Source organism: Ursus maritimus, unplaced genomic scaffold (assembly GCF_017311325.1).
Source record: "Ursus maritimus isolate PB19 unplaced genomic scaffold, ASM1731132v1 scaffold_8, whole genome shotgun sequence".
Taxonomy (NCBI): domain Eukaryota; kingdom Metazoa; phylum Chordata; class Mammalia; order Carnivora; family Ursidae; genus Ursus; species Ursus maritimus.
Window position 1 is genome coordinate 14,805,184 of NW_024426996.1, and position 23,001 is coordinate 14,828,184.

At 39.0% G+C, this 23,001-nt stretch overlaps 1 protein-coding gene across 5 annotated transcripts in view; it reads right to left on the bottom strand.

Annotated features, from left to right (window-relative positions):
- Window positions 1–1,173: 1,173 nt before the first annotated feature.
- The window catches only part of ARHGAP24 (Rho GTPase activating protein 24), a 489,199-nt gene continuing 467,371 nt past the window's right edge, over window positions 1,174–23,001 (bottom strand). For all 5 annotated transcript variants that reach the window (XM_008706156.2, XM_040624950.1, XM_008706158.2 and 2 more), the window contains 4 exons: window positions 20,385–20,458; window positions 16,806–16,927; window positions 6,103–7,180; window positions 1,174–2,837 (listed from right to left, as the gene is read on the bottom strand). In XM_008706156.2, the coding sequence (XP_008704378.1) occupies window positions 2,594–2,837; window positions 6,103–7,180; window positions 16,806–16,927; window positions 20,385–20,458 (1,518 nt within the window). In that variant the 3' untranslated portion in view covers window positions 1,174–2,593. The remainder of the gene's footprint in view (window positions 2,838–6,102; window positions 7,181–16,805; window positions 16,928–20,384; window positions 20,459–23,001) is intronic.

Sequence of the window (23,001 nt, forward strand, 5' to 3'; positions counted from 1 at the left end):
TCTGTTTGGCTCTCTGTTTCCTGCTATTTCCATTCTACCGTGCTGCTTCCTAAAATGTTTCTTATTTGGTGAAGAAAATAATCAGATGCAGAAGAGACTAAGAGAGATATACACAAATTGGGAGCACAAGGTAATTAATTCTGAGTTGAGATCCTAGAAGCTTTAGAGGGGAATGACATTTGATTTGGCTCTTTTAAAAAAAATGGTAGGACTGTGCCAGGTAGAAGGAAGGTAGTGAAGATGGACATGACAGTAGAAGGTGGAAAGTTCCAGAGGCACAAAATGGCTTGGCAGGGGTAGGGGAAGTGGTAGGAGATGCAAATAAAACTGCAGGTCCCAGCCTTCAACATGGCATGAAGGGCATATCCTTTGGGCAAGTGAGAGTCTCCATGTGTTAGTAGATAGCAAGGCCATGACATGGTCAGATGGGTGGCCTAGAAGGGGCATCCTGCAAAAGGAGAGATGCTTTCATCAAAGTTGAGGAGGAACTGATCAAAGAGAGTAGACTCAAAAGGCAAGGGTGAGTGGGCTGGATGGTACTTGGTGAGTGAATTCAAGAGTGAAGAAGAGTAGAGAAAAAGGAGAATGAAGATTTAGGGCATCCTTTCTGTCCACTAGGTGCTGTGCTCAGTTTTCACACCATCTACCTTATTGAAACCACATAACAAGTCCATGAGAGGAGTATCTTTGTTGTCCCCAGTCTACAGCAAAAAAAAAAAGTGACACCTAGAAGTCTCAGTCACAGCTAGTGGATTGTGGAAAATCTGAATGCAGGCAGGGTGAGTGCGTGGCCTTTGATTTTTACTATTGCATCCTCAGCTCCCTGGATGAGTCCAAGGTTTTCAATCACTAGGACAGGGACTGGGAAGAGATGGAAAGGTATAGAGAGAGACCCACTGAGATCAACATCGTACATTCTGAGTTTAACTTTTTTGTATGATATCCAGGTGGAAGTATCTGGTTAAAGAATCAGGAAGAAGAGAAAAGGAATCTAAAAATAAAGAAGGCATCGGTATTACAGATAGTGGTTAAAACCCAGGGCCCACAGAAGTTTGCTTGGGGAAGGATATACATGAAAGTGAATGGTGACAAGGTTGGATGCTCTAAAGACTATTCTCCCCTTTGCAAATAAATAAACACACAGACATAGAACCTTCTAACAACACGATCCTATAAACTCAAGCAGTCTTTATTTCCAATTATGTCTTTTGTGACTTTTTATTCTAGTGTGAGAAATATTTACTTGCCTGGCTTCTCAAAATCATTGCCTCGTTGGAGTGTGGAGAGTTGTTCTCTCCAAACTCCAGCTCCAGAGAGCCCTGGGCTCCTCTCCACGGTCACCATGACCCATGTGCATCAACTTGTCAAAACTGAACCCTGAAGCATTCACATCTTAGTATTTTTGTGAACAAATACGTTTTCAACTGGGAAGAACAATATTGCAAAAATTAGAAGCAAAATAGTTTGTTTCTCCCAAACTTGTCTCCTTCTTCTGGGCTATCCACTCCCTCGCCTGCCTTTGCCAGCAGTCCTGCAGACAGAGTCCCAGGGACAACACAACAGTAGGCCTGAGTGAGAGAAAAATGTCACTCTACGGCACACACTCTAGAAGTTTAACTGAGAGGGTCACGGCCACACCATCTCCCTGCCTGAGCTGCCATGTGTCTGCTGGCGGATGGAGGAGAGGTCTGAGCGGACAGGAGGTGTTCCTGTGGCATAGTGTAGCAACTGTTGTTTCTCAACCTCCAAATAGCGGGAAGAACTGTTCTCGAAACCACCTGGCAGTTACAGAGACTCAGTCCAGAAGGTCAAGTCATTCATGGCAGGACTCATCAAATGTTTTTACCATTTCTCCCCTCTAAATTGCATTCTGCACAGGAGACCTGCATCTGTGGGACTGACCAGGCAGACAACAGGCCTTCCAAAATTCTCTTGTCAAGATACCTCACAAAGAAAACTGAGCAATGTCGGGGGAAGAATTTAAAGAGCAAATCAAAGGTTCCTGGTGATTCTACTGTATTTTATAAAACTATTTACATTTCTCTTTTTGGTCATGGCGAGGTCTATTGGCACAAACAGCACAGCCACAAAGTATTCTTTTGCTTTTAATAACTCATCTGATATATATTTATATATATTTATATATCTGCTTATCTTCATTTCCTCAGCAAGAGGGGAAATAAAAATATTGATCTATAAAATAAGCTGATGATAACACAATGCCAAAAATAGCTTATGTTAAGTGCAAGGGGTGAAGCTTGAGAGCAAGCTAAATTGCAACAACATATTGGTTTAACATTTTAAATACAAGACTTGCAATAAAATAATTCTTGAGATCTGCTCATTTTTAGTTTACTTTTTAAAAACTACTCTCTATACACATATCCAGTTGTAACACTTGACAGTAGCATCATGGGGCATGATAGAACTTTGGTACACATTGCAGATGTGGATGGGTAATGTCTGTAAATGATACTCCTTCACCAGTTAGAGCACTGTACAGCAGGTGACCAGCCACCTGATCCCACAGAATGTTCCCACCAGAACCCCGGAAGCTTCCCAGGTGCATCGGACACAGCGGGAGGAAGCGGGCTCACTGGATCCATATTGTGTTTCCTCTCTCGGTTCTCCTGGGTTCCACTGTCAGCTCCCCAAAGGTGGAGAAAAACTGCTCCATTTCTTTCTGCAGCATGTCATTTCTTTTCTCAGCATCTTCTTTTGCTCGCTCGGCGTTTCGCATTTTGATTTCGATCATTGTGAACTTCTTCCTCTCTTGATCCAGTTCATCGTGGAGGCTCATCATTTCTGTTTCCAAAGTCAAGTTTCGCTGTTCTAAGCTAGATGGGGTGAGGGAAGGAATAAGAGATAAAGTGATTTTATTCACTTGAAATGTGACAGGGATACTAATATTTTCTGAACTCTGTCTCTGCAACGCTTAGGAAATAGTAATGGGCCCCTTCAAATCAGTGAAGCAAGGTCTAATGATTTAAAAGATGTATTTTTATTCATTCATTCATTCATTCATTCAATTTGCTAGGATGATTTACTATCATTTTAACAAGAAGACCCCAAGACCTCGCTTGGAAGCACTTAGTTGTCGTTTGATTGTGAATGAATGAATGCCAGCACAGAGAAGCCAGAGACTGATTATCAGGGAGCACAGAATGGCAGATGCAGGAGGCAACCCAAACCACAGGGCTTCCTGGAGTCAGTTCAGGTAAATGAAAAGTAAGGTAAAACTGGCTTTACTAAAAGAAAAGGGGAAGTGTGATAAAGTTGGAAGAGAAAGAGGACATCATATTTGCCTTCAATCAAAGCAAAAGTAATGATAGTGAAAATGTCACTGATGGATAGCTCGAGTCTCTTATGCCAGGAAGTTGCTATCAAAATAAAAGTGGCATAGTAATATTTGTGTCAGAAAAAAAATAGATTTTTAGCAAAAAGCATTATGACAATTAAAGATGACCATTACTTAACGATAAAAGGACCAATTCATCAGGGAGATTTAAACAATACTAAACTTTTATTCACCTAGGAGTCTAGCCTCAAATTATTCAATATAATATATAGCAAAATTATAAGGAGAAATTGATAAATCTATACTATTAGGAGATTTTTCTTTCTGAGAAATTATAGATCTATCTGATAGAAATTAGAAGAAATGTAAAACGTTTGAACAACTTAATTACCAGACTTGATCTATTAGTCATATATAGAATCCCAAACCAGTAAAAAGAGAATAGTTTTTACCAGGCCAAGTAACTGATATCATTTAGACAAATTTCTCCGACCACAATACAGTAAAGTTAGAAACTAATTTGGGGGGTAAAGAACATCAAACTCACATTTTTAAAATGTGAGTTTAAAAGCCAAACAACATATATCAGTGATTGATAACTAAACAAAGTAAACTATTATCTGTCTACCATCTATCTATATCGTCTCTCTATGACTTTGTCCAACTTCAGTATTTATGGGATGGAGTTTAAAAGAAGTTGAAAGGGAAATGTATGACTGCAAAGAGGAACAATCAAAAATTAACTAGAACAGTTAGCCTCCTCTATTTCTGTGGCTTGGGCCCGTGGCAGCATGTCTGCCCCACTTTGGTGTGGACCTCTCCCTCCGGCTGTCAGGCAGGTAAGAATGCTACAGGAAGAGGCCCATTGAGATGACATTCTACTGGGAAGTTCCATTATTTTCTCCCAGTCTCTGAAATGCTCCATAGATCACAGAACAGAAATAGGCGCCAAGTTCTCACAGATGAATGCGTACATCGGCAGCCATTCAGAATAGCTTTTTGTCTGTTCCTACAGGTTTAAAGTGCTATCTCTTGCTTCCCAGCGCTAAGTGCTAAGTTATCATCACGCACTGGCAGAAATGCAGAGTTCTGGTAGCCAGTGGTTCAAAAACTACATTCAAAAATGAGAGCTACCTTATAAGCTGATGGCATTTTTCTTCTTCCGTAAACCTGTCACTTGGCATTATACAGAAAAATTCAAATCAAGTTTCTGTTCAGCAAGATTTATAAGAACTACTTTCCAAGACAGTCATTTTTCAAGTTAATGTATAAGTAGTACTTTAACATATATTTACTTTACCAAAGCTCTTGACAATATGTATCTTTTGGCCTGGTAATTGACAAATGAGTGGGACACATATTAAAATACACTGAAGCCAACTTTATGTATAAAGAAGTAGCCATGTGGGGTGTGGAGGCCTGGCAGTTATTGAAGCAGGACAAAGACTGAGGTCCACTCCTATGAGGACCCCAGAACACCCCTGAAGCAGGAGGGCCACCAAGTCACACAGCCTGAAACTGGGGCAGAGACCACAGAGGGGCAGCTTCATGCTGAGCTGAGCCTTGAGTCTTCTCCCGCTTGAGCCTTAAGTGTCCTCTCGCCTACACTAAGCTGAAAGGAGAACAGAAAGACCATCGGGTTTCGAATGTCTGTAACCATGGTGAAAACGCGGGGGTGGGACATTCTGGTTTCTGGCCCAAGGTTCCGTCTGTGAGCCCTGGGCTCCGTTCTCCATTCCCTCTCAAGTCCAGGGAACAGGTGACAATCAGGACACTGGGCAAACACCCCTTATCCTGTCGCAGCTGCTTCCCTAGAGAAGCTGCCAAGCACACTTCTACCCTGGTCATCTTGTGAGAAGATGTAAACTGATATAAGTTAGGGTTTAGCATAATCGCTTCCTTATAAATCATAGTTTTTGCTCCTCGTTTAGCCTACAATTTCCCTTGTCCACACGAACACACTTCATGTCATCGCTTTTCTCAAAAACCTCCGTGGACTCCAATCTCAGAATGAAAGCCAGACTTATAATGAGTCCCAAGGTCCTAGGTCACCTGGCCCTGTTCCCTGTCTGCACCCCGCCCATCCCGTCTCGTGGTGTTTCCACGTGCTCTTCCCCAGGCAACCACACGACTTCCTCTTTGACGGCCTGGAGGCCCTGCACCTGACCTTACACCTCGCCAATGCCTCTTGCCCCTCTTTGCTGCGTCAGCCTTCCACTGAGCCTCTGAGCCACTTCACCTCTTGATCTGTCTCTGCAGTGGAAGGGAAGCAGGTTCCATGAGGGCTGAGTTTTTGTCTATTTTATTCACTGCTGAACCCTCAAGGCCTGGTGCTGCAGGGGGCGGACAACGGACACTGTCTCAGCATCCAACGATTAAAAGAACAAAAAATAAAGATCTGTTTCTTTTGACTCTTTTTCTTCACCCTCATTTCATCCTCTTCCCACCAGTGAAAATAGGCTCCTTACTTTCCACTTATCCCAGCCCCTCTCTTTCCAGCCCTTAACACAACGCCACACATTTAATAACAGAAGACAGCATTCTTGAGTCCTATTCTGTGCCAGGCGCAAGGCTCAGTGACTTCTCACATGCTTTAAGGTAAAAACTACTCATATTTCAGTTTTTCACAGTAAGAACCCAAAAGCTCATAGAACAATTTCCCCAAGTCCCACAGCTCACAGGTGGGGAAGCCTGGACTCGAACTCGGGTCTCCGGCTCTGGAGCCGGCAGGCGTGACCTCCTGTGCCTGCAGGAGGAGGCGGCTGCAGCCTTTCCGGCAGCTGCGAGCTCCGGGTTTTCCTCACCTCTTTATCCTGGACTCATACTCTATCTTCTGTTTGGTCATCTCCTGCTTCAGGCTGGACACTAAACTGTGCAGCGCGCTGTGGCTGCTGGTGGTGTTGCCCACGAACGTCTCACTGTTGTCGCTGCTGCTGGTGGCACGACTACTTCGACCTCCCACACTCCTCCGGTCACTCTTGTTTTCATAGTCCCCAGGGTGGGAGAGGTCGTCCTGTGGGGGCCCGTCCAAAACAGGGTCCTCAAAATTAGCCCCGTAAAAGTCTTGCTCTGGGCAGGTGGTGGTGGAGGAGCGACAGGAGTTGGAATTCTCAGGGAGGGAGATTTCACAGGAGGACGTGGACCAGGTGGCGCTGTCGATACTCTGCTTGTCATCAAGGTTCATCATGGAGAACTGTTGATGGACGTTATCATAGGTGGAGAGCCTGTTGTGCTGGCCTGACTCTCCCGCTTGCTCTTTCTGCTTGTTATCCCTCAGGGTCACATAGCCATTGGGCAGCCAGCTCATGTTGCGTCCGTTCATGGGGTTCCCAAGTGTGTCGGGGTTCAAAATGCCCATTCGCACCGTTCCGTTCTGTACACTGTGGGTGCCCATTTTGGTACCAGACCCCTTCAGGGAAGAGGTCCTTCTGGCCTGTAAGCTCCCATTGGGAGTGGTTTGGGTTTTCTCCAGACCTTCTACATTACTGCTGCTGAAGGACCCGTTGGTGACTATCCCACTGCCCTTATTGAAGGCAGGATTCTTTTTGACCATGAGAGGGGGGCTCCTGGAGACATCCAGCTTGTGAACGCTGTTCCTTGGGCTGTTGGTTTTACTACCTGGTAGCGCTGTGGGGGACCCATTATCCATGCCGCTTCTCTGGGGAGACTCGGGCTTGTCCCAAGAGCACTGCCTACCAGGACTGTCCTTGGTATTGTTGTTCTCCTTGTTCTGTAGCTGACCCATGGTGGCTTTCTTCGGAATTTCATTGTTGTTGTTGCTCACTCCTTCTTGGGGTTTGCTTTGCAGTTCCCCGTCTTTGGGGAAGAGGCGATCATGTTTGCCAATCATCACTGACATCAACTGCTGGACCACCACGGTGCCTGGAATTGCATAGGAAACACAGCAGGATGAGTGGTTTATTTCCCACTTCGAAAGTGACTCTCAAAGAGCCACAATCACATGAACATTCAGCATGATTATCAGTAGTGTGAACTATATTCTTTTTTTTAAATAATTTTTATTTTGTTATATTATTCTTAATGACAATAATAGCAACAGAAGCATTTACCGTGTGCCACAAACTACACCAAGCACTTTACTTTGGTTAGTTTCGTTGGATTTTATTTTTTTATTTTAATTTTTTTCTTTTTAAAGATTTTTTTTTAAAGATTTTATTTATTTGACAGAGATAGAGACAGCCAGCGAGAGAGGGAACACAAGCAGGGGGAGTGGGAGAGGAAGAAGCAGGCTCATAGCGGAGGAGCCTGATGTAGGGCTCGATCCCATAACGCCGGGATCACGCCCTGAGCCGAAGGCAGACGCTCAAGCACTGTGCCACCCAGGCACCCCGTCTTTTTAAAGATTTTATTTATTTATTTGACAGAGAGAGAGACAGCCAGTGAGAGAGGGAACACAAGCACGGGGAGTGGGAGAGGAAGAAGCAGGCTCCCAGCGGAGCAAGGAGCCCGATGTGGGGCTCGATCCCAGGACCCTGGGATCATGCTCTGAGCCGAAGGCAGACACTTAATGATGGAGGCACCCAGGTGCCCCAGTTTCATTGGATTTTAAAACAAATCTATGAATAGGTAGTTTTTATCTTTGTATTGTAAACATTAAGTAACTTGACCAAGGTCCCAAAGCTATAAAGGAGCAGAAACAGGGCTTGAAACCAGAGTTAGCTAGTTCCAAAGAATAGGCTTTTAATCATTATACACCATTTCCTGCAAGTTTGAGATTTAATTATGAGAAATCTTCCTTAGGAGGAGGTCAATGTGATCTCTCATCTGACAATTGCCTCAAACCACCAAGATATTTTAATGGCATTGCTTAGTGGAACCCTCTATGATTGCTGGTGGGTATATGGTCTGTCTTTCTAATGCAGCAAAGATAATGAAGTTCCATGTGAGTTTTGCTCACTATTCAAAAGTTTCAAGGCATTTTAAGTGACATCAGCCAGAACAGTCTATTAAGGATCTCCAAAAATCCTCTTCTCCATAAAAGCAGCTGACAAAAGTATTCTGAATCAATATTTGTAGGAATCTGAAAATGAATTAAAGGCCTGCTACAGTCTGGAGAATGCTTATTCAAGAAAAATGGTTGACACAGTAATAGCAGCAGGCTCTGTGGTGTTTTAACTTTGTCCCCATCCTCTTCTCCCTAGCTTTGCAATAGCCTTGAAAACTAATATCCCACAGTCACAGTGGGAACTGGCAGCTTGGCAGCCCCTGTAACGGGCAGAACAGAGTTGGAATTCCACAGCTCCATTCCCAGAGTATTGTCATCGTTTGACCTGTTTGGTGGTTCTCTTGAAGACCCCCTTCACAATGCATATCTTTATTTGATCTGACTAGGAATTTGACCAGTGTGAAGAGCATTTTTCTCAGGGGCATTTGTCAAAAATAATGAGGGCTCTTTTGTGTAACATCATGGCCGCCGGAAGCAGTGGATAAGAGTTGGGACAGACAATAGGCTCATCACAAGCTTAAAAGGAAAATCTGAGGAATGCGATTTCCATGGGGGGTTTTGAAAAAAGCGTGGATCTATTCCTGGGAGTCTAGAAGACTACACACATGTTCAGAGTTATGTGCACGCCTATAGCTGTGTGCATGCTCAGGAAAGAACTGGAAAGTCCCTAGTCGCTGATCTTGAGGCTCTGCACAGGCAGAAACTGAAGGCTACTGCACAGCTGCGAACTACCTGGCTGCCTATCAAAGGTCTGCATACAGAGCACTTTGGTAAAAAAATGGGAAACTTATTGTCCTAGGCAAATTAAGGAAATCTTTTCCAATAATTAGTTGACAACCAAGCAAACCAAGCATAGACTTCAGTGGCCACATATGGCAAAGAACATAGACTTTATAGAATTAGTCCAGAAAAATCACTAAACAAACAACAACAAACCTGAGGAGGGGGAGGACCTGATATCCAAAGTTCACACATTATTATATTATTAAAAATGTCCAGTTTTCAATGAAAATTTTGAGACATGCAAAGAGTAAAGATATTATGGCCCATACACAGGAAAAAAAGAAATTCTGAGGAAACCCAGTGTACTCATTAGACAAAGACTTTAAATCAGCTATTTTAAATGTTTTCTAATAACTAAAGGAAACCATGTCTACAGAGACCAGATGAAAGTGAGAATGATGTCTCAACAAATAGAAATTATCAATAAAGAGACAGAAAGTATAAAAATGAACCAAATAGATATTCTGGAGTTGAAAAGTATAGTAACTGACATGAAGAAAAAAAATATCAGGGCACCTGGGTGGCTCAGTCAGTTAAGGGACTGCCTTTGGCTCAAGTCATGAGCCTAGGGTCCTTGAATCTAGTCCCACATTGGGCTCCCCCTGCTCTGTGGGGAGCCTGTTTCTCCCTCCCCCTCTCCCTGCCATTCCCCTTGCTTGTGCTCGCTCTCTCTCTCTCTCTCTGTCAAATAAATGAATAAAATCTTAAAAAAAAAAAATCAGTAAAGGGAATCAACAGCAGATATAAGCAAGCAGAAGAAAGAATAGTTATACCTGAAAATAGGTCAGTTGAGGTTATCCAGTCTGAGGAACATAAGGGAAAAAGAAGGAAGAAAAATAAACAGAGCAAACAGAGCCTCACAGACCTGTGGGACACCATAAAGTATACCAGCATGTGCCTAATGGTAGCCCCAGAAGGAGAGTCCCAAAGGAGAAAGAATATTTAAAGAAATAGTTGCTGAAAATGCCCTAATTTGATGAAAAACTTGATCTGTATAGTCACAAAAGATCAGCAAATTCCAAGCTAGGTAAATGCAAAAGGATCCAAACGTAGACCCATCATAGTCAAGCTGTCTTAAACCAAAAACAAAGAAAGAATCTTAAAAGTAGTAAGAGAGAAGCAACTCATGTATAAGGGGTCCTTAGTAAGATTCAAAGCTGATTTCTCATCATTTCTCATTGCCAGAAGGTAATGCAATAAGATATTCAAAATGTTGACTGCCAAGCAAGAATTCTATATCCAACAAACCTATGCTTCAAAGTGGAGGGAAAATAAAGACATCGCTAGATAAACAAAAACCGAGAGGGTCTGTAACTACCAAACCTGTTCTACAAGAAACAGCGAAGCATTAGGCAGGGCATTTTAAATGATGAAAAGACCTTTGAGAAAGAAAATAATTCTCTTACACAGATGAAAATACTATGGTTTCCATTTGATTCTCCTATCTTCCCTATGCACTGTAAAGTATGAATTAGAAATGAATACAAATCTCAGCAGAAATAACTCAGACAATAAAGGATAAAAAAGTTAATCCATTATTAAAAGCAGGAATTTATTTAGAAAAATCAATGGATTGATCAGGTTTTATGGCATATTAGCTGAAATCTCAAGTATATTCTCACATATTCCTCACTGCCTTCCAGGATGAGCTCCTAGCCCTTAAAACTGGCTGCCACCATTAACTAGGCTTCTCAACTAGTTTCCTAACTTGGAGCCCCTTCCCCCTCAAGAACCCAAGAAACTCCTTAAGTATTAATTTATTCATGTACCCATAGTAAAACAGTATAGGCTAATGAAAACATCAATCATCTTTGCTTTGGCTTGAACTATACTAATTTGATGTGTTAACTGCATTTATATGATGTTACGAAAAGCTCCTAGGAATAGTCTCCAATAAATAGGCATAGCAAAACAATTTAAATTCTAGTTAGTAACTGTACTTTCTATATAAAATACTTAAATTGAGATTTGGGTCGGGGGGGAAATGATGACAAGGGCTTTGACAATGCAGATTTCTACCGGAAATAGCTACTAATTCGTAGCTCTCAGACAGTAGAGGCCTGATCTGGGGTGGGGCCACTCTTCAGCTTAAAGCAACATCTTGGCAAAATTTGACTCTGAATGTAATTCAAAATCAAATTTTGAATATGGAAAAAATGTGTTAAATCCATCTACATCCTACACACTTCTATGATAATTCAAAACTTACAATATATTTAGATCACGAATCTTCAATGTGCCAGGTCTGATGCTGGGTCAGTGTTGCTCAAACATTAATGTTTGTACAAATCACCTGGAGATTCTGTTAAAATGTAGGTATTGGGCGGGGCATGAGATTCTACATCTCTAACCAGCTCCCAGATGACACCAGCGGAGACAGAATAGTAGCACTGGTATTACCTGGGGAGCTTCAAAATTGCAGGACCCACTGCAGACCTTCCCAATCGGGGAACTTGCCTGTTAACAGTATCTCCAGATGATTCCTATTTATGTTAGAGTTTGAGAAACACTGTGTTAGGTGGAGATGTTTCACTTACATCTTTTAAATTAAGTATCTCAAAGGCTGTGAGATAGGACTTAAAATTTTTCACATGAGAAAACTGAGGTTCAGAGAGGTTAAGCTGTTAACTCAAGGACGCAGAGATGATAAACGACCAAGGCGAAATTTCATATTTTGTCTTACTCCAGAGCATGCACTCGTCCTGTTATGTTTCAGTTGTTGGAATTTAAACTGTAGTAGTAACAAGTAAACTTGGGGTTGTTCTAAATAAGAAACTAAGTAAAAGACATCTATTATTGAATCAGAGTTGTGGAAGAAAAAGGACTCAAAAAAATTAATGGTATTATATATCCATCTTTCCTTTTCTTTAGCTACCTCTGAATCTGTCATCCTGTTTTCAGTGCATGTAGGAGTGAATCCGATGAAAAGATTTTAGAGTTAAGATGGCTGTCAGCACTGTCGTTATGTACTGTTTGAAGACATGTGTACTTAGTCCTATTTTACTATTTGCTCATATGACAGACACACTTTCAAATATTAGCAGTCTCTATTATATATGACTCTGTCTAGTACTTTGAGAAAATGGAGCTTTTTCCCATCACCGGAATATTAACATTTGAAGCATCACCGCTTCTCACCAAAGCCGTGAACTATGCGGGGCATTTAATTATTGAAGAGTGACATTCTCAAGACCTCCATGATGAGTCTGTGAACAGTCATGACAAAGTTACCTGACATAATTATAGAGTGACTGTCAGGGCCCTAGCGATCTAGAAATCTCTCTTTCTACCATGGGAGGCTTTGCTTTCATCTAGTATCCAGAATAATAAATGGCAATAGTTCTTGCAGAGGGACTTTCTTTCCATTTTTCTATCTTTTTAGGACAGACTAGCTTAGTAATGATGAAGTATGTGTCACTATATACTCTTTTTTACTTTTTATTTCCTCCTTTCTGTCATTCTCTTCCTTGGGCTTCTAATGAAAAACATGAAACCCAAATAATGAGGTCAGAGTGGTTATAGTCACCAGCCCATTCTGAAGGGTCCAAGCAGATTCAGGGATCCCACTGTGCTACATGGATCCTGAAATTCCCCCTCGCCTTTTATAACTTTTCAACTTTTATAAAGGTTGAATTTAAATACCACATTATAGGCACTTCTTCATAAGAATTGGATAAGAATTCAATTTTCCTTTAAAGGTACCTAGGTATTTTAAAATACACTTACATATATACAGATATATATGACAGCCTTCTATGAAATGTAGTTTCAATTTGTATTTTTGCAACGAATGACCTCATACATGTGTCATTTTGTACATGTACAGATGTTTGTAAGTTATATCAGGAATTTTGACAAATGACAATCCTGGAAACACCATCTACTCATGAAATAGGCAATTCCTTTGTGCCTATTTGTAGCCACTTCCCTACCCCCACATCCCAACCATGATAATCACTGACCTGCTTTCCAACACTATAGTTTTTCTTTTTCTAGAATTTCATATAAATGTAATTATACAGTATAAAGTCTTTCATGTCTCGGCATTATTCACTTAGCATAATACTTTTGACATTTATCCATAGTGTTGGATGTATCAATAGTTCATTCTTTTTATTGATGAGTAGTATTCCATCTTATGAACGTACCAAAAATTGTTTATCTATTCACTGATTGATGGACAACTGGTCTGTTTTCAGATTGGAGCTATTATGAAATAAAGTTGATATGAACATTTGACTAAAAGTTCTGGGTGAACATATATTTTCTCTATATGTGGGTTAATACTCAGCACACTGCTCTGTTGGGTCTTATGGCTAATAAATAATTAAGTTTATAAGAAGCTACCCAACCTTGCAAAATGGCTCTAACATTTTGTATTTCCACCAGCCAAACTTAATTATTTAAGTCTCAATTTTATACTTTGTAGAGGATGTATTGTGGTAGCTCATCAGAGCTTAAATTTGCATTTTCCTAATGATTAAAAATACTGAGCATCTTTCCATGTGTTATTTGCTATTTGTTTATCTTTGATGAAATGTCTAATTCAGATCTTTCACCCATTTTTTTTTCATTGGGTTCACTGTCCTATTAATTTTATGAGTTATTTATATACCTTTAAAACAAATTCTTTAATCGGATATTTGATTCACAATATATGCCCCATTTCCATGGCTGGCCTTTTTGTTCTCTTAAGGATGTCTTTTGAAGAGCAAAAGTTTTAATTTTGATGAAGTCAAGCTTATCAATTTTTCTTTATGGTTAAAGATTTTTGTGCCCTAGTAAGTCTTTGACTAGCTCAAAGCCATAAGGTTTTTTCTCCTATGTTTTCCTAAGTTTTATGCTTTTAGCTCTTATATTTAGGTCTATGATCCATTTCAAGTTAATTTCTGAGTGATGTGAAGTAAGGATAGAGGATTTTTTAAACATATATGCAATTTTTCAAGTATCATTTATTGAAATGACTACCCCTTTCCCACTGAATTAGGCACATATGTCACAAACAAATGATGACATGTGTGAGTCTATTTCTGGACTCTTTGTTCTATTACATTGATTTATATGTCTATCTTTATACTGATACCACAATACCTTGATTATTTGCGGCATTATATTAAGTCTTAAATCAAGCAGTATATTTCAACTTTCTTTTTCCCTTTCAAATTGTTTTGGCTAGTCTAGATAATTTTTTTTTTTAAGATTTTATTTATTTATTCAACAGGGATAGAGACAGCCAGCAAGAGAGGGAACACAAGCAGGGGGAGTGGGAGAGGAAGAAGCAGGCTCATAGCGGAAGAGCCTGATGTGGGGCTCGATCCCAGAACGCCGGGATCACGCCCTGAGCCGAAGGCAGACGCTTAACCGCTGTGCCACCCAGGAGCCCCTAGTCTAGATAATTTTTATTTCCACGTAAGGTTTACAATCAGATTGTCAGTTTCTACAAATAAAATTTTTTCTGTGACATTTTTGAGAATTATGTTGATACTATAGGTACACTTAGGAAAATTAATAGCTTATTGGTTTTAACTATTCTAATTGATGAACATCGTATATTTCCCCATTTACATAGTTTTCTTCATAAATGTTTGGTAGTTTTCAGGATATATGTATTGTGCATATTTTCTTAAATTTATCCTTAATTTTTGATATTTGTGTTGTTCTAAAATTATATTTTTATTTCAATTTCTAATTGTTCAATGTTAGCGTATAGAAATACAATGAGATGTACTGTATGGTGACTAACATAATATAATAAAAAATCATTATAAAAAAAAAGAAATACAATGAATTTTTATAAATTGACATTGTATCATATGACCTTGATAAGTTCACTTATTATAGATTTCCTTGCAGATTTCCTAGAATTTTCTACATAAATTATCATGTTGTCTGTGAATAAACAAAGTTTTACAACTTCCTAATTTGTATGCCTTTAATTCCTTCTTAATACTTTATCACACTGGCTGGGATTTCTAATACAGTCAAAGTGCCAGAACTAGGCAATCTTACCTTATGCCCAGTCTTAGGCGGGAAAGCATTCCATCTTTCACCATTAAGCATAATATTATAACTAAAGTTTTTATAGATGACCGTTGTTAGGTTAAGTTCCTTTTATTTCTAATTTGCTAACAGCCTTTATCATGAGTGGTGTTAGATTTTATAAAATACTTTTTTTGTATCCATGGGGAGGATTTTTTTTAAAAAAAATCTTTGTCTGATAATATGGTGAATTACACTGATTTTTAAATGGCTAACCAAGTTGATCTTCCTGGGATTAAAACCCACTGATGTTGGTTTATTATCCTTTTTATATGTTTTATATGTTCCTGAAGTCAGTAAGGCCAAGATCTTAAAGAATATCAAATAAAATAATAGTGAAGGTTAAATATGATGCCTAGGAAATCTATTTGTTTGATAAAACTATAAAGAAATGCAAGGAAGTGATTGATACAAATGTCTGCATAGTAAAATAGAGTTATAAGTAAGTGGGAGAGTAAGATGGAGCAAAAGGACACGGAGACGGACTTTTGGGATGCCTAAAAATGTGATACTTCTTGACCCGGGTGGTGATTTCTAGAGTAGTTATCTTACATAAATTCATTAAGATGTGTATACGTGTGTGTGTGTGTGTGTGTTATTGGTAGTTTTCATTACCACATGAATTCTGTTTTATAATAAAAAGAGTTTTTTAGAAAACTATAAAGTACCTGTAAGCTTCTTATAGCTTCACATTTTATATCTTCTAATGTCTGCTAAACTCTTCCAAAAGAAATTAAGTTTTCTTATTGTCCCAAATCTGATGTTCAGTTGATATTGCCCTAAATATCTGACAAGGAAATGAAGCTGAGTTGATGCAGGCAAACACTTAAAAGCCTTCTTTCTGTCTCATAAGACATAGAGGAATGAAAATCTTAGAATTTTCAAGAAAGGAACAGTATCAGGAGTATATTTTGCTCTAAATAAGCTCAGAGTGAAACTAAAATGACTCGTTTTCTTTCTCCTTCCCTCTTCCTTATTAAATTCTTAAATGCTCAATTCGTCCAATTTTTAGAAAACAACGGGACTACTAATGGCCATTGGTAAGAAGGGTATCCAAGCAGTATGGCCTGCTGGAAACAAACAGAAGTGTAAGTTCATTGTGGAAAATAATTCGAGGCATTTTATAATCTAAAAAACGATTCACGTTTCAAATTATAGTTTAATAAGCAGTGTTATCTTACAGAAGACCATATTTTTCTACTTCTTGAAATCAGGCAAATAAAACCAAAATTAATAAAAATATATTCACTTAAAATAGTTACTTTTTGAATCTTCTGAAAATTGCATGGGGCTCAAAAGGTGAACTAGATTTTTCTAGTTCTTGCATAATACTTTACAGCTGATTTATTCTTGTAAGGCTACTAAGGAATCTTTTAGTCATTTGTTATGTTGAGTAACCTCAAAAAAATACCTGACTTCCAAAGAGAAGATTTTTGCACTTGAAGAACTTGGGTCAATAAATGAAGTTACCATGGAGTTACTTATTTCCCTAGTTTCCTCAGAAGAGAATAGGTTCAGACCAACCAAAAGACAGTTGATTGGGGCACCTGGCTGGCTCAGTCAGCGGAGCACGTGACTCTTGATCTTGGGGTTGTGAGTTTGAGCCCCATGTTTGGTATACAGACTATAAATAAATAAACTTCAGAAAAAAACAAAACAAACAAACAAAAGACAGTTGACTGTTCTTTTGATGATGATGTAAGCTAACCATTTACTTACCCTCCATGATGGTCAAAGGATCTTCTACTTTGGGGCGCAGGATATTAGGGCCAAAGACTGTGGCCAAGTTCTGCACACTCATTTTGTTGACTCCAGAATAGGACTGTACTTCATCCAAGAACCTGTTGGGTATAGAAACATGAACAAAACATGGGATGAAATTCGTCAGTAGAAGAAAATGGGTTATTGGGAAATTTATTAACTAGAATATGTTCAAATACAATTATGGAGACAAAATTATTTAGAAATTCAAACATCTCTCAGTCAAATGTGGGGAAAATATATTGCAAATGATTAAGGATCAGACTCGAGGGAATCATATCAAATATCATCTCTGGCCTGGCTTAGCTCGGTTCTCTCTGTAAATCACACGAACAGGTATATTTGGATAATGCTAATATGGACAAGATATTCAAGAATATGGATTTTCTTTCAATCCTTAAATAAAACATTCATTTTATATGTATACTCAATTTGAGAACTATAAATAAGATCGTTCTAGTACAATCCTTTATTTCAGAGAGGAGGAATCAACCCTCTTCGTTGAGTAATTTGTGAGCTTCAAATTTATAGTATATTAAAAAATGAGATCAAACATGGTTTAAATTAAAACCTTGGCTCTGCTGATATGAAAAATTATAAGCACAACTTTCAATTTGTTAGGTGCTGAAGAATAAGAGGCGTGAAATAGACTTTTCCCCAAATGATTTTACTAAGAGGGATTGTTTTTGTAGTCTTTCAGCTTTTTTTACTCCCCACCCTCTCTTCATTCCTAGATTTCATGGTTTATTAATTGTACTGATGAGACAAAGAGGAAGTAATGAAAAATAAAAAAGAACTTATTATTTTTCATTCGGTTTTATTTACTTATTTATTTTTTTATTTCAAATTTTTATTTAAATTCTAGTTAGTTACCATATAGGAGTAGGATTTAGTGATTCATTACTTAACACCCAGTGCTCATCACAGTACGTACCCTCCTTAATACCCATCACCCATTTAGCCCATCCCCCACCCACCTTTCCTCCATCAATCCTCAGTTTGTTCTCTATAGTTAAGAGTCTTTCTTATGGTGTGCTTCCCTCTCTCTTTCTCTCTCTCTTTTCTCCCCTTCCCCTATGTTCATATGTTTGGTTTCTTAAATTCTACATATGAGTGAAAACAAACAGTATTTGTCTTCCTCTGACTGACTGACTTTACTTAGCATAGATGAATGGATAAAGATGTGATACAGATGATAGAAAGATAAAACAGAATATTACTCAGCCATCAAAAAGAATGAAATCTTGCCCTTGCAGCAACGTGAATGAAGCTAGAGCGTATTATGCTAAGCAAAATAAGAGAACTTATTATTATTTAAAATAATACATTTTAGGTGTCAGTCATTGCACTAACTTATTAAACTCTCAAAGCAACTCTGTGAGGTAAATACTATGATTATCTCCATTTTACAGATGAGACATATGAGGCACCACAGTGGTCAGGAATATTCTCCAAGGACAATATTCTCCAAAGAAGTAACAGGTGGCAGAGCTGAGTGTGAACCCGGATCGTCTACCTCTAGAGTCTGTGCTCTTGTCTACTCCCTTCTAACTTTGAAGAAAGGCGCCTGTTCCACATATTCATTACTGTTAGACAGGCTAAGTTATAGTAAAACAGAAGGGCAAAAACTTACACCAGCGTAATTTCTTGATAGCTGAAACTAAAAGTCTGCGTAATGTTTCAAGAGAAGTGAAGTTCTGTGGAGATAAAGATCTGCAATACGGTTCTCAAGGAAGAGCCTTTTCCCTTTTACTTAAAGAGGGTGTCCTCCTTTCTCATTCACCACAACAGCTTGAATTAGTTCAAAATCTTGGGATGGAACCCTGATGTGTTAATGAATCTATGTTATCAGTGATACTATTTCCTTCTTTTTTTAAATTATGAAACTTGGGGCACCTGGGTGGCTCGGTTGGGCGTCTGCCTTTGGCTCAGGTCTTGATCTTGGGGTACTGGGATCAAGCCCTATGTTGGGCTCCCAGCTCAGTGGGGAGTCTGCTTCTCCTTCTCCCTCTGCCCCTCCCCCCACACTAGCTCTCTCTCTCTCTCTCTCTCATATAAATAAATAAAATCTAAAAAAAAAAATTATGACACCTAAACTCATATTTGCTTCCTACCATCACCAGAAAAAGTTACATTAGGAGATTCTGGAATTCCTACTCAGTTACAGTTGACAGTGAGGTCCACAGTGTCTGGCATTAGTCTTAAACTGCATAGTTCCCAGTGTGCTGAATATTTATCTAATCATGACATAAAAAGTATATGCAAATGATAATACTGTATTAAATTAAAAATTTGCTTCATTTAAAAATAAACTGGGAGGTTTTCATTTAAGATACCTTACAGTGACTTGTAGTGTCAATCATCATCTCTTTATTTAAATTTAATATGTTTCAATTTTTATTTCTTTTTAAGTTTTTATTTAAATTTCAGTTAGTTAGCATACAGTGTACCATTAGTTTCAGGTGTACCGTTTAATGATTCAGCACTTCCATACATCACCCAATGCTCATCATAGCACGTACACTCCTTTTTTTAAAAAAAAAATTTATCTGAGAGAGAGAGAGAAAGAGTGAGCACGATCAGGGGGAGAGGGGTAGAGGCAGAGGGAGAAACAGACTCCGTGCTGAGCAGGAAGCCCAATGTGGGACTTGATTCCAGGAACCTGGGATCATGACCTGAGCCGAAGGCAGACGCTTAATGACTGATCCACCCAGGTGTCCCAGCAAGTGCCCTCCTTAATCCCCATCACCTGACCCACCCATTCGCCCACCTGCTGTCCATCTGGTAAACCATCTGTTTGTTCTCTATAGTTAAGAGTCTGTTTCTTGGTTTGCCTCTGTCTTTTTTCCCCCATGATTGTTTTGTTTCTTAATTTCCACATATGAGTGAAATCATATGGTTTCTTAACCAGGGGCACAGACATGGTGCATCCCATCCCAGGCCAGAGGTAAATATGATCGTGAGTGAGAGCTTTACCAGGCACAATTACTGTCCTAACGGAATTGAATAATAATGTCTTTTCAATGAGTCTTGACGTAAGAGAGAAATAGAAAGAAAATAATATTTATTCAACTTAAAAATATAATTTAAGTGTTAAAACAACTGTGTGAAATATGTGTTTCCAATACTCTTTTACCTAGTAGGACACTTAGAGAGGACAAGAAAATTGCATACAGATACATAAGAAGTCAGTGATAGAAACTGGATGCCCATACAGGTCTTTCTCATGCCAAGGTAGATGCTCCTTCCCTAAACTAAGATACACGGCACATGTACAAACAATTTTGATGGAAGTTCGAAGCAACACATCCTTAATATGTGAACATAAGAGAGACTCAGAAACAACAAATGACAAAATCGAGCAATTTTAGTGGTCAAAGAAACCTTTGAGATCATCTTGTCAAACCTCTTAATTTTACGGAGGTCAACACTAGAGGTCAGAGCAGTTCAGTGATTTTATTCATGGTCAAAAGTAAGTTAGTATCAGGCTAAATATCGTCTTGTTCTGCTTAGTTGTGTCTTCAGGACAATTCTTACCTGCAAATATACTTCAGGAGGTTGTAATTGACCACTGGCAAACTCTTCACCTGCTTTGCTAATTCCTTAACACCCTGAGTAAAAAGAAATAGAGAATACGTGTTATCTAAGTGTTGGCCTTGGAATTAAAGCAGATGAAAAATGGGTATACAATATTTTTCATTAGTTTCACATATCATCAGTGAAGAATCCTGTCCTGAAAACTTGCCACTATTACAGAGAGCATTTCACAAATATTTTCAAAGATCTGAAAAAGTATTTCAAATATTTCCATAAGTACTATTTGTGGAGAAACAGATGTTAAGTGAAGCCTTTTTAACATTTTTAATACTTGCTCACAGTTGACTAAAAAGGGAAGATAGCCTCATTTATAATAAGGTTATCTGGGGAAAAAAGTAGCCTTCATGTAGTGAGGATCTTTCCCATTTCTGGCATGCTCAAAACAGAGACAAACAACGTTTACTGACAAATAAGTCTCTCAAGATGGGCCGTGTCTAGGATACACCGTTTGGGGTGGGATGGAGAATGAAAAGCCTACGCTTCACGGACATTTCACAAAGGGATTAATTGCTTGGGTTCTCCTCATTGTAGAACTTCTTTTTTTTTTTTTTTAAAGATTTTATTTATTTATTTGACAGAGATAGAGACAGCCAGCGAGAGAGGGAACACAAGCAGGGGGAGTGGGAGAGGAAGAAGCAGGCTCACAGTGGAGGAGCCTGACGTGGGGCTTGATCCCATAACGCCGGGATCACGCCCTGAGCCGAAGGCAGACGCTTAACCGCTGTGCCACCCAGGCGCCCCTCCTCATTGCAGAACTTCTAAAATGTAAATGGTCCCAGAAAAGCTAATGGATAATGTAATCTAATTTGTTCTTCTTCCTGAAAAAGGCCAGATGGTAAATATCACAAGCGTTCTGGGACATATGGTCTCTGTCTCAACTACTCAACTCTCCTGTTGTGGTACAAAAGCAGCCACAGACAATATTACATAACAAAGTAAAACTTCAATAATAAAAATAGGCAGCAATTTCAATAACAATGCCAAGAAAATCCAGTGGAGGAAACAATAGTCTTTCCAACAAATGGCTCTGAGACAACTGGATATCCATATGCCACAGGATGAAGTTGGACCTTTCCTCATATCATAAACCACAATTAACTCAAAATGGATCAAAGACCTAAATGTAAGAGCTAACATTACAAAAGTCTTAAAAGAAAATATAGGAATAAATTCTGGTGAGTTTGGTTAAAGACTTCTTAGGTGTGAAATTAAAAGCACAAATGACAAAAGAAAAATAGATAAATTGGACTTCATTGCAACTAAAAACTTTCATGCTTTGAAGGATACCATCAAAAAACTGAAGAGACTTGGGGCGCCTGGGTGGCTCAGTCATTTGAGTGTCTGACTCTTCAATTTGGCTCAGGTTATGATCTCAGGGTCATGAGATGGAGTCTAGCATTTGGGTCTGTGCTCAACAGGGAGTCTGCTTGAAATTCTCTCTCTCCTTCTCTCTCTGCCCACCCCCTCTCTCAAATAAGTAAATAAACCTTTAAAAAAAAACCTAAAGAGACAACCTATAGAATGGGAGAAATATTTGCAAATCAAATCATATATCTGATAAAAGACTTCCAATCTCAACTATAAAGAACTCTCACAACTCAATAATAAGACAAATAACCCAATGAAAAATGGGAAAATGATTTTTCCAAAGAAAATATGAGAAGAACCAATAAGTACATGGACAAATGTTTAACATCATTAACCATCAGGGAAATGCAATTCAAGCTCAAGGAGATCTCACTTTATATACATTAGGATGGCTGTGATAGAAAAGAGAGATAACAACAAGTATCGGCACAAATGTGGAGACGCTGGAATCTGCACACATCGCTGGTGGGAATTTAAAATGACGGAGCCTCCTTAGAAAACATAGTTACATATGGCGCAGAAATTCTGCCTCCTGGGTGTTTACCCAGGAGAAATGCAGACGTATGTCCCTGCCAGACATGAATATTCACAGCAGCATTATTAATACTAGTCAAACAATGGGAACAATGTACATGTGCTACAACTGATGAATGGATAAATAAATACATACATATATACATACACACATACATACATACATACATGGCATGAAATAATAACATATGTGGTCTAGTGTGGATGAACCTTGAAAACAGTGAAAGAAGCCAGTCACAGAAGACAATGTAGTGGATGATTCCATTTATACAAAATAGCCAAAATAGGCAACTCTATAAATACAGAAAGAGATTCGCAGTTGCCAAGATCGGGGGAAGGTGGGGCCTGGGGAAGAGATATGGGATTTGTTATAGGATGATAGAAATGTGGTAAATATTCTAAAATTAGATTTTGGTAGTGGCTGCACAACTTTTGAAAATACAGTTGATCCTTGAGCAATGTAGGGGTTAGGGGCGCCCATCCCCCCAACTCGAAAATCCATGAATAACTTTTGACTCCCCCAAAACTCAATTACTAATAACCTGTTGTGGACTGGAAACCTTACTGATGACATAAACACTTGATTAACAAATATTTTGTATGTTTTATGTATTATATGCTGAATTCTTACAATATAGTAAGCTAGAGGAAAGAA